The 12,172-nt window shown below is 36.2% G+C and overlaps 1 protein-coding gene across 6 annotated transcripts in view; it reads left to right on the top strand.

Annotated features, from left to right (window-relative positions):
- Nucleotides 1-12,172, top strand: part of ADAM10 (ADAM metallopeptidase domain 10) — a 142,532-nt gene that overhangs the window by 27,729 nt on the left and 102,631 nt on the right. For 4 of the 6 annotated variants that reach the window (XR_004960629.1, XM_036271271.1, XM_036271249.1 and 1 more), the window contains exon 2: nucleotides 7,786-7,874. The exons of the other annotated variants lie outside the window; for them this stretch is intronic. Coding sequence is in view for 3 of the 4 variants with exons in the window: in XM_036271271.1 (XP_036127164.1) it covers nucleotides 7,811-7,874 (64 nt within the window). In the remaining variant the exon portion in view is untranslated. The remainder of the gene's footprint in view (nucleotides 1-7,785; nucleotides 7,875-12,172) is intronic. 6 annotated transcript variants of the gene reach the window in all.

Here is a 12,172-nt window from a genome sequence, read left to right as displayed (position 1 = left end):
TGGTGATACGTATATGCAATGAAATATTACTCTCCATAAAAAGGAATGAAAGCTTAACATATTCAGTTGCATGGATGGACCTAGAGGGTAGTATGTTATGAAATAAATCAGAAAGACAAATAACATATAATTTAATTATGTGTGGAGTCTATAGAATAAAATAAATTAACAAACAAAATAGATATAGAGAACAGACTATTGGTTGCCAGAGGAGAGGAGTTTGGCGGTCTGGGTGAAAAAGGTGATGGGATTAAGGCGTATAAATTGACCCTTGGCAGGTTTGTCTAAGTCAGTGGTTCTCAACCTTCTTAATGCTGCGACCCTTTAATACAGTTCCTTATGTTGTGGTGACCCCCAACCATAAAATTATTTTCGTTGCTACTTCATAACTGTAATTTTGTTACTGTAATGTCTTAGGCAACCCCTGTGAAAGGGTTGTTCTACTCCCAAAGGGGTCGCGACCCACAGGTTGAGAACCACTTAGACTCGTAAGTGGTTAGTGTGTTGACCCATGGACCAGAGTCAAGGGTTCGAGTCTGGTCAAGGGCACATACCTTTGTTGTGGTTCAGTCCCCTGCCCTGGTTGGGGTTGTGTGGGAGGCAGGCAATCGATGTGTGGGTGTTTCTCTCATGTTGATGTTGCTCTCCCTTTCACTCTATCTGAAAATGAGTGGAAAAATATCCTTGGATTAGGATTAAAAAAACAACAACTACAAATTGGTACTTACACAGTAGTCATGGGGTTGTAAAGTACAGCATAGGGAATATAGTCAGTGATATAATAACTATGTATGGTGTCAGATGGGTACTTGAAATATCAGGGGTGGGTGACCACTTTGTAGAGTATGTGATTGTATAACCCCTATGTTGTACATCTGAAACTAATAGGAAATAATGTTGAATGTGAATTGTAATAGAAAAATAAAATTTAGGGAAAAGTTTAAAAAAAATTGTGGAAACAAGCTTTATGGCCTAGAATTAAGCTCTGTTATCTTTAAAGCTCTGTTACATGATGCACATTTAGAATTGTATTCCTTTTGATGAATTATGAAATGTCCTTTTCCGTCATACTTTTTCTTTGTTTGTTGTGAAGTTTACTTTTTCTGATAATACTATAGCCACTCCAGCCATTTTTTAATTAGTACTTGGATGGTATAACTTTTCCCATAATTTTTACTTTAACTCATCTTTATTTTTGTGTTTAAAGTGCCCCTTAGACCGCGCCTATTTACATTTTCCTTTTTTTTTTATCCTCACCTGAGGACATTTTTCGATTTTTTGTTCAGATAGAGTGGGAGATAGGGGGAGGGCAGGAGAGAGAGAGAGAAACATCGACGTGAAAGAGTTACATCGAGTGGTTGCCACCTGCATGATCCAACCAGGCAGGACCGGGGACAAACTGCAACCGAGGTACGTGCCCTTAGTGGGAACCGAACCTGGGTCTCTCTGGACTGCAGGCCGACGCTCTAACCACAGAGCAAAATCGGTCAGAGTTACGTTTTCCTTTTTTAAAAAATAAAATGACTGACATTTAATTGTTGTGTTTAGATGATTTGTTTTTTTTTTGTTTTTGTTTTTTTATCCTCACCCGAGGATATTTTTCCATTTTTTGTACAGATAGAATGGGAGGGAGAGAGAGGAAGAGAGAGAGAGTGAGAAACATCAACGTGAAGGGACACATCGAGTGGCTGCCACCCGCACGACCAACCAGGGCCGGGGACAAACTGCAACAGAACTGAACCCGGGTCTCTCTGGACCGCAGGCCGACGCTCTAACCGCTGAGCCAAACTGGCCAGGGCTAGATGATTTGTTTTTAATGTAATTATTGATATGGTTGAATTTGGAACTTCCATCTTACTGTTTGTTTTTTGTTAGTTCCATCTGTTCATAGTTTTTTTTTTTATATCCCTCTTTTCCTGCATTTATTAGGAAGAATTTACTTTATTAAATGATTCCATTTTATCTCTGCTTTTGGCTTATATGATATACATGTATTTTTTTTAGAGGTTGTACTTGGCTGTATAATATACATCTATAACTTATATACGTTCAAATAATATAATATACCACTATTTATAGTATAAGTACACTTCCATTTTTCTTCTCTATTTTTTTTTTTTTCTTTATTGATGTTAGAGAGAGAGAGGAAGGGAGAGGAAGAGATGGAAACATTGATAAGAGAGAACATTAATTGGCTGCCTCCTGCATTCCCCTCACTGGGGATCAGGCTCAGAACCTGAGCATGTGCCCTGACTGGGAATCGACCAGACCTCTTGGTGCATGGGTTGACGCTCAACCACTGAGCCACACTGACCGGGCTGCATTTTGTTTTTATCATCATACATTTTAATTCTATTTATATTATAAATGTCACAATATATTTTTTAAAAGGTAGTCACTTAACTGTTGTCCTGGCTTGTGTGTCTCAGTGGTTAGAGCGTTGGCCCTCGCACCAAAGGGTCACGGGTTTGATTTAGGGTCAAGGGCATGTACCTGGGTTGCAGGTTCTATCCCTGGCACTTCTCTCTCTCCCTCTCTCCTCCCTTCCTCTCTCTCTCTCTCTTTTTTTTTTTTTTTAGTCCTCACCTGAGGGTATTTTTCCATTGATTTTTTTTTTTTTTACATAGGAAGGGAGAGAGAGAGAAACATCAATGTGAGAGACACATTGATTGGTTGCCTCTGACACAACCCTGATGGGTGTTGGGGATCTAACTTGAAACTGAGGTATGTGTGCTTTAATGGAAATTGAACCTGAAATTCTTTGGTCCGCTGACACATGCTTTAACTGCTGAACTAAACTGGCCTGGGCCCCTTTCACTCTCTCTAAAAATAGAAAAAAATATCTTTGGGTGAAGATTAGCAAATCAATAAATACAAACATCTATACATACAAAAATAAAAAGTCACTTAAAAAAATATTTTTTCTTTATTGATTTGAGAGAGAGAGGAAGGGGGGAGGGATAGAAACATTGATGAGAGAGAACATTGTCCACTTTTTGCATGCCCTTCCACTGCATATTTGGCCCACAACCTGGGCATGTTCCCTGACTGGGAATCGAACCAGCGACCTCTTGGGGCATGGTTTGACACTCAACCACTGATCCACGTCGGCTGGGCTGACTTTTAAAAAGATTGGAAAATGAGAAAAGAAATCTTATTTTTTTTTTAATCCTCACCTGAGGACATTTTTCCATTTTTTGTTCAGATAGAGTGGAAAGGAGAGAGAGGAAGAGAGAGAGAGAGAGAGAGAGAGACAGAGAGAGAGAGAGAGACAGAGAGAGAAAGAGAAAGAAACATTGATGTGAAAGGTACACATCGAGTTGCTGCCTCCTGCACAACCCAGCCAGGGCCGGGGACAAACTGCAACTGAGGTACGTGCCCTTAGTGGGAACCGAACCAGGGACTCTCTGGTCCGCAGGCTGACACTCTAACCACTGAGCAAAACCGGCCAGGGCAAGAAAAGAAATCTTTTTTATTTTCTCATATATTCATCATTTCTGCACTGTTCTTTGTGTGAACACAGATTTTCACCAGATTTTGTTCATTTTGCATAAAATACTTCTTTTTACCTTTCTACTAGTAATGAATTTGTTAGCCTTGATGTTTGAAAATGGGCTCATTTTACCTTTTTTCCCCCTTTTACCCTTGTTTGTGAAAGATAGTTTTACTGGGTATAGAATCTTAGGTTGATATTTTTTTTCTTGTACTTTATACGTATTGCTGTGTTATCTTTTGACTTTATATATCAAGTTATGCTGTCGTTTATACTTTTGCTCCTACATATGTAATGTGTCTTTTGGTCCTGATTCACCCACAACTGATTTTCAGGTGTTTTTGTTTCTAGTTTTCAGCCATTAGTTTATGATTACCTTTGTGTGGTTTTCTTTTATATTTATTCTGCTTAGGATTTCTTGATTTTCTTGGGTCTGTAGCTTTATACTTATATCTTTGCCACCCTCCCAACATGTGTATTTTCCTGTATGTTCCTTAACACATGGAACATATTTATAATAGTTGTTTTAACCTCTTTGTGTGCTAATTTTATGCTCTATAATTTCTGTTTCTAATGTCTGATTTTTTTCTCACTTATGGTTGAAAAATATATTTATATTTTCCTGATTTTTTTTTTTATGCATGGTAATTTTTTATTGGACGCAGATCATTCTGATTGTTACCTTTTTTGTGTGTTTGATTTTATCTCGCCTTTAAACACTCTTAGACTATTTTGGTGTACAGTTAAACTACTTGGAATCAATTAAATTCTTTCGATGATTGCCTTTAAGCTTTGTTAGGTTAGCTCCGGAACACCCTTTATTTAATCTGTAGCTAATTTTACCCAATGAATAAATTGTTTTTTTCTGAGGCCTATACCCAAAGCTTGATATATTACAGGTCTTTCTTCTCTGGATGGTAGGTATTCCTTAATGTTACCTAAGACTGATTCCAATTTGTCCAGGATTTTTTCCAAATGATTTTTGTTTCCTTCTTAATTGGGTTTTTGTTTTGCTTTTTTTGTTTCTTTCATTGTTTTTGTTCTAGTATATTTGGACAGCATTATGTGCATGGTTGTGTAGCTTTTCTCTGTCCTGTTCTTTTTGCTGTGATAAAATGTGGGTAGCTGCTTTTTTCCTTATCTCTGCAACCAGTGTATTTTTTCACCTCAAGTTGTAGTTTGAAGAACTGATTATTTTGTATTTTATCTACTTTTCTGTACTCATGGGGCCGATGATCATAAACAACCTTTCAACCTTTTTGGAAATTTCAGAACTCTGTTCTATTTTGATAATTTATAAAAAAGTGAATTGTATGACTTCTGATTGTTAGGGGCAGCATTAGGCGTCCATTGTGCTAAGCTTTTCCACGTTCTCATTCGAGTGGTCTGCATATTTCCTTGGCTGTTTATTTGAGTTATTATACCATCAGGTTATGCCCAGTGTTGTATTAGTACACTGGCTCTCTTGAAATCAAGAAAAAAACATCTTCTGATTTGTAACCATTTCTGATTTCAGTGGTGTGAATACTCCGCTCATCATTGTTTTCATAGTTTTTTTATTTTTTTTATTAGAGATTAGAAGGTGGAAGGGGGGGAGAAAGAGATAAAAACATCCATGTGAGAAAGACGCATTGATTGGTTGCCTCCCACATGTATCCCGACTGGGCTAGGATGGAACCTGCCACCCAGGTAGATGCCCTTGACTGGGAATCCAACCCCAAACCCTTTGGTGCACAGGCTGATGCTCTGGCCACTGAGCCACACAGGCCAGGGTTCCCACATTTTAAAAATATCAACAGAATGCCATTGAACAGAGTTGCGAATAGAGTTGGCATTTGTGAGCCTGTGCAGGCTCCATAAACATTGGTTACGTCCTTTTCTTATTTGCAATTCTTCAGGATTTTTTTTAAGTGGAAGAGTAGGATCTTTTATAGTTTTTTTGTTTGTTTGTTTTCATGGTTTCCCCCTTGGTTTTATTAAGTATTGGGTGAAATAAGTTATGTAATACAGTTTTAAGACATTATCTTACCTTCAGTGATTTTCTTTTTACATTACTGAGATTATATCATAAATACTGATATTTAGGTATAGTTAACACAGAAACATAGCTTTTATATAGAAGATACTAATGAAGTAGACTTGATAACCCTGTGTCCCTAGGTAGCTTTTTAAACTTTCCCAGTTAAACCCCGTAAATCATGTTCTTTTTCAAGTATAAAGATTCAGAAAATTATTACTCAGGTCCTTTGTTAGTAAAAGTAAACATTATGTTGTTTTATAAAATCTCTGTGTGGGGACAGAGAAAAGGTGACTTTGTTTAATAACTCTTTCAGTTGTGTTCCACCCATGCAAATAATTGAGCTTTTATCACATTTGCCTCAATGGCACAGTGGTACTTATTGTTTTAAGTTATGAGAAGTAGCAGAATACTTTATCTGAACTGTGACTTCAAAGGCTGATGTTTTTAGTTCTCAGAAAGGAGCGGAAGCAGTGACTTTACAGACCCAAGTTTGTGCTGTGGCTCTTCATTCCACTTAAAAGAAATGCAATTCAGTAACCCAGTGGAATCCTACATTTGATCTTCAACATGAAAGAAATTACTCCAAAGTTCTCATACTACAACTTTCCCATTCTGGATTTCTTTTTGATATTTTCTCTTGTGTGGGATATTTTTTTTGAAACCCAAGTATAAACTTAAAAATATTTTTAAAGAAAATGGGAAATGTATTAGTATAATATTTGATTTCATTACTTAGCCTTGATTTTTAAAAGTTGCATACAAGCAAGCTTTATTGTCTCTTTTACCCTGCCTTCATTGTATTTTCTTTGCTAGTTGCAAAGACAGTTTTGAATTCTGATTTTGGACTCCATTCTTGTCACCTTTCTTGAGATCAGCAGGGCATTCAAGAGTATGGTGAAGTGACTCAATAATAGTTTAAATAGAATGTTTTTTTTCCATGCCAACCTAGTACTAAGCAGTTTACATGCATTTAAGGTAGCCATTGTTATTGCTACTTTACAGATTAAAAAAACCTTGAGATTTAAAAAAGGTATAATGGTCATGGCTAGGAAGTGTCAGAATTCAAACCATCTGTCTTTAATCCTAAATTTATGTCCTCAGTTTGTGCATGTAGTTCTGAAAGGTAAATGTGGAACAAGGAGGAAAAGGAGCAGGAAGAGAGGGAAGAGTTAATAATGATTATGATGATTATGCCAACCATACCATAATGTATGGTATTCACTTTGCTAATTTCTACATATAGCTGAAATCATTTAGTCCCTGTAAAAGCCTTAAAAGAGGTATTCTGATTATCTTCATTTTACGGATGGGAAACTGAAACTGAATTTGCCATTGGATCAGGGTAACAAGCTAATAAATGGAGGTAATGGAATTCAAATCCAGATAATTTTTTTAGATTAGTGAATGATACTTATAGTGAGATTTGCTGTACTAGCTATTTCTTTTTTTTTTTAAATCTTTTTCCGAGGACATGTTTATTGATTTTTTTTTTTTTTGGCAAAAGGAATGGGGCATAGGGAGTAGGAGAGAGAGAGACAGAGAGAGACAGAGAGAGAGAGAGAGAGAGAGAAAGAGAGAAACAAACTCGATGTGGGAGAGAAGCATCAATCATTTGCTTCCGAACCCTCAACCTGGGTAGGTGCCTTGACCCATAATGAAACTGCAGCCTTTCTGGTGTATGGGACAATGCTTCAACCAAGTGACCTAGCCAGGGCTGTCTTAACAATCTCTAAGTATACAGTTTAGTACAGAATACAGTTTAGTAATGTTAAGTATGTTTACCTTGTTGTGCGATTGAATCAGTCTCCAGAACTTAAACCCAGATGATTTGACTTAATAGTTTGTGTTCTTAATCATATAGTGACTAGCTACTGACTGCATAAACAGGAAATTTAGTGATGGAACACTTAGGCTTTATATAATACATGAGATAAACCATTATAGTTTTTTTTTTTTTTTTTAAGTTTGGTGTTTTATTAAAGAGGGCAGTTTTCTTCCTCCCTTCCTCTCTCCCTTTCTATTTTTTCATTTATCTTCAGAGAGATTGGGAAGGGGAGAGAGAGAAGAACATTGATCTAAGAGAGATACATTGCTCCCGCACAACCCCGACTAAGGCCGGGAACGAACCGCAACCAAGGCACATACATGCCCTTGACCAGAATCAAACCCGTGACTCTTTGGTCTGTGGGCTGACACTCTAACTGCTGAGCCAAACTGGCCAGGGTGAGGGCAGTTTTTTTTTTATGAAAGAAATTTTACTTGATTTGTTAAGGAATCTCTATTTCTGACTTCTGCTCATGATGGAGGCGGAGAAACCAGGACCAACTCTATCCTCATCACTGAAAAAAACAAGAAAACTAGGTAATAAAATGAGAAACAATGGTTTTAAGACAGTGATCACCAGGAGGTGAATGACAATGATCCCTGAGAGAGAGTGAACAAATTAGGCAAATCCTGTGATTGCTTCAGCTTCCTTCCTTGGGAGAATTTCCATCTTCAGTGTGGTGGAGGCCAACAAACTCTTTGAGTTGAGATGAAACAGAGGATAGTCAACGGAAACCAAAACAGAATTCGCCTACAGAATATCAGAGTGAAGTGTGCTTCATAGAGAGAATCCCTGAGATCTGTTGAGGATTTGCCTAGAGTGTTCAGCAGATTATTGATCAGTGTGTACATATGAGGAAACTACCTGAGGCCAGGGAAAGGAATAGTGTCTCATGTTCATATAGAACAAGAAGATAGTACCTGTTCTCACTGGCCACACAGGGAAGACTCATAATTTGTAGGGCAATGGGGTTGAGTACTCAGATAGGTCTTAACCTCAGTAGTAGTGAATGATTTGCCTTAAACTGAGCACTCATAACTGCAAGACCCAAATGGATCAAACTGTTTCCAGGCTACTTTACTTTGTTTTATAACAAATTCTGAGAATATTTATAAGAATACAGAAAAAGTCCAGAACCCAACGAAGTGAAATTCACAATACCTGGCACCCATTTAGTGAACGATTATGAGGCGTACAGGAATGAACCAGGGATACACAATCCATAATGAGACGAATAAGCAATCAATTTGAACTAATTCAGACTGACACAGGTATTAGAATTAACAAACAAGAACATTAAAAGTGTTATAACTGTATTCCTTGTGTTTAAAAAGTTACATAGAGACACAGAAGATAGGAAACATACAAAAATCTAAGTTCTAGAGATGAAAACTACAATCTTTTCAATGAAAAGTACAATGGATGGTATTAACAACAGATTAGATGTTGTAGAATATTAGTGGACTAGAAGACATAGTAATAGCAACTATTCAAAATGAAACAGAAAAAGAATTTTTAGTAATTATGAAAAGCCTGTCAGAGTGAACAATGGAAAATTTTGTCATAATGTATTTTTAATTGGTTCCTTGGGTGGGGGGAGTAAAATATTTTTGAAGAAATAACTTGTAAAATTTGAAGTCTGTAGATCCAAGAAGTTTACTGAAACTAAATTTCAAGAAGTATGAAAAACCAAACCACATCATAATCAAATTGCTCTCAGCCAATTAGAAAAATCTTAAAAGCAACTGGGAAGGGAAAATACATGTTATTTCCAGAAGACTAAAGATAAGGATGGCAAATTTCTTGTCAGAAAGAAGACAAATGGAAAGATGGTTGAGCAACATTTAAAAAGTATTTAAGGAAAAAATATATAATCTGTCAGCCTGGAAGTCTATGCTCAGTGAAAATATCTTTAAAAAATAAAGACTTTTAGACATAACAAAAGTTGAAAGAGTTTTTTACCAACAGAAGAAATGTTAGACGAAGTCATACAGGTACAGGGAAAATGATACCAGATGGAAATGTAGATCTACAAAAAGGAATGAAGAGACTTGGAAATGATAACAGAGAAGATTTTTGTCTTGTTTTATATATATATCTTTAAAAGATAATTGTTCTTAAAAGATAATTGTCAGGCCCTGGCTGGTGTTGCTCAGTGGTCAGAGTATCCATCTGCACTTGATTCCTTGTCAAAGACACACACCTGGGGCCCTGGCCGGTTTGGCTCAAAGACACACACCTGGGTTGCAGGTTTGGTACATGGCCCTGGTTGGGGTGTGTGCTGGAGGCAACTAATCTGATGTGTCTTTCTCACATTGATGTTTCTCTCTTTCTCACTATCCCTCGCTCCCTACTTCCCTTCTCCTCTCTCTCAAAATCACTGGAAAAAATATCCTTGTGCAGATGAACAACAACAAAAGATAATTGTCAGTTTAAATCAAAACAATAACTGTATTATGGTATTTATAAAATATATATAAATAAAACATGTGATGGCAATAGCGTAGAAGCCAGGAGGAGAGAAATGGAAGTATACTAATGTCAATTTCTTATTTTATACCTGAAGTGTTATAATATCACTTGAAGGTACACTAGAATAAGTTAAAGGTATATACTATAAGCCCTAAAGCAACCAAACAAAGAGTTTTGCTAATAAACCAATGAAGAGAGAAAATGAAATCATTGGAAAAAAAACCAAATAGTCCAAACGAATGAATGGGAACAAAAAACAGAAGAGATATATAGCAAGATGATAGATTTAAACCTAGCCATATTTCTAGTCACTTTAAATGTAAATGGTCTAAACACCCCAATTAAAAGACAGAGATGGTCAGATTGGATTAAAAAAGCAACATCCAACTATTTGCTGCCTACAGCAAACTCACTTTAATTATAAAGCCACAAATAGGTTAAAAGTATATACTATATTAGTTTAAAAAAAGATGGAATGACTATATTAATATCAAACAGTAGATTTTAGAACATAGAATATCACAAAGAATAAAGATCGTTTGATTATAAGGGAGAAAATCCAAAAGGCATAATAATTAACATTTATGTATGTAATAACAGAGCTTTGAAAATCAGTGAAGCAAAGAACTGCAAGGAGAAATAAAGTCACAATCATAGGCAAAGATTTCAATACCTCTCTCAAGATTAGAATAGGTATATAGAAAATCAGTAAGGGTAGAGAAGACTTGGATGGCACCGTCAACCAACTTGATTCGGTTGACATTTCTAGAACACTCATTAAGAACAGAGATTGCTATTTCTAGAACACTCATCCATTAACAGTGCAATGCACATTCTTTTCAAGTGCATATGACACATTTGCAAAGATAGACTATATTCTGGGTCATAAAATAGTCTCAATGTATTTAAAAGAACTGATGTCATGCAAAGTATGTTTTCTGACTATAGTAGAATTAAATTGGAAGTCAGTAACAGAAAGATAACTAAAAAAATCCTCAGCATTTTGAAACTAACACACTTCTAAATAGTGCATGGATCATAGAAGAAATCAAAGGGAAATTAGAAAGTGTGTTGAACGAATGAAATGGTAACAACAGAATCTGTGGGATACTGCTGAAGCAGTATTAAAGGGACAATTATAGCACTAAATACATGGATTAGAAACAGAAAGGACTTAACTCAATGGCCTCACCTTATGAAAATAAAGAGAGCAATTAAATTTAAAGTAGAACAAAATAAATACTAAAGACCAAAGTGAAAACCAACTTAAAATCAACAATAGAAAACAAAAATAATGAAGGAAAATCAAAGGAAATAAAAGTTGGTCCTTTGAGAAGATTAATAAAATCTCTACTATCCTAATTAGGAACAAAATAGAGATAGTATAGATTTTCAGTATCAATAAGAAGAGATTCAGAAGATATAAAAACATGTAAGGGGAAATTATGGACCACCTTATCTCCATAACATCAATGACTTGGATGTAACTGGAATACTTCTTTATGTATTTTGAAATTGAAATTATAGTTGATATATATTACTTATATGTATATTATATATAGTATATCTATGTTGAAATATAAATTGTAGATAAAATCTTTTTATAAAGAAAACTCTAGACCAAGATGGCTTCACTGGTGAGTTCTATATAACATTTAAGGAGGAAATAATACCAATTCTACATTAATTTGTCCAGAAAACCAAAGAAGAGATAATACTTCTCATTTATTTTTTGTTTTTCTGTGTGTGTGTGTTTTTTTTTAAACCTCACCCGAGGATATTTTTCTGTTTATCTTCAGATAAGAGTGGGAGGGGGAGAGAGAGAAACATCGATGTGAGAGGGACACATCGACTGGTTGTCTCCCTCACGACCCCGGCACGACCCCGACCAGTGCTGGGGACCAAACTGCAACTGAGGTACGTGCCCTTGATCAGAATTGAACCCGCAGCTCTTTGGTCCAGGAGCCAACCATCTAACTGCTGAGCCAAACCAGCCAGGGCTCATTTATTTATTTTTTAAATTCTCTCTTGAGGATATGTTTATTGACTTAAGAGAGAGATGAAGGGAGTGAAACATCAAAGGTTTGTCTCCCATACATGCTCCAACTGGGCTCGAACCTGCAACGTTTTTGGTATATGGGACAGTGCTCCAAACTACTGAGCCATCTGGCCGGGGCTCCATCTCATTTTTTACTCTGATATCAAAACTTGAGAAAGACAGTAAGTACAAGAAAACTACAGACCAGTGTCTCTTATGAACATAGATGAAATTCTAAACAAAATTTTAGCACAGTGTCTTCAATAGTATTATAAAAGATAATAACCATGACCAAGTGCCATTTATTTCAGTAATGTAAGATTG

The sequence above is a fragment of the Molossus molossus genome, unplaced genomic scaffold (genome assembly GCF_014108415.1).
Source record: "Molossus molossus isolate mMolMol1 unplaced genomic scaffold, mMolMol1.p scaffold_m16_p_1, whole genome shotgun sequence".
Taxonomy (NCBI): domain Eukaryota; kingdom Metazoa; phylum Chordata; class Mammalia; order Chiroptera; family Molossidae; genus Molossus; species Molossus molossus.
The sequence above is the reverse complement of the archived record's forward strand: the minus strand, read 5'-3'. Positions and strand labels throughout refer to the sequence as shown.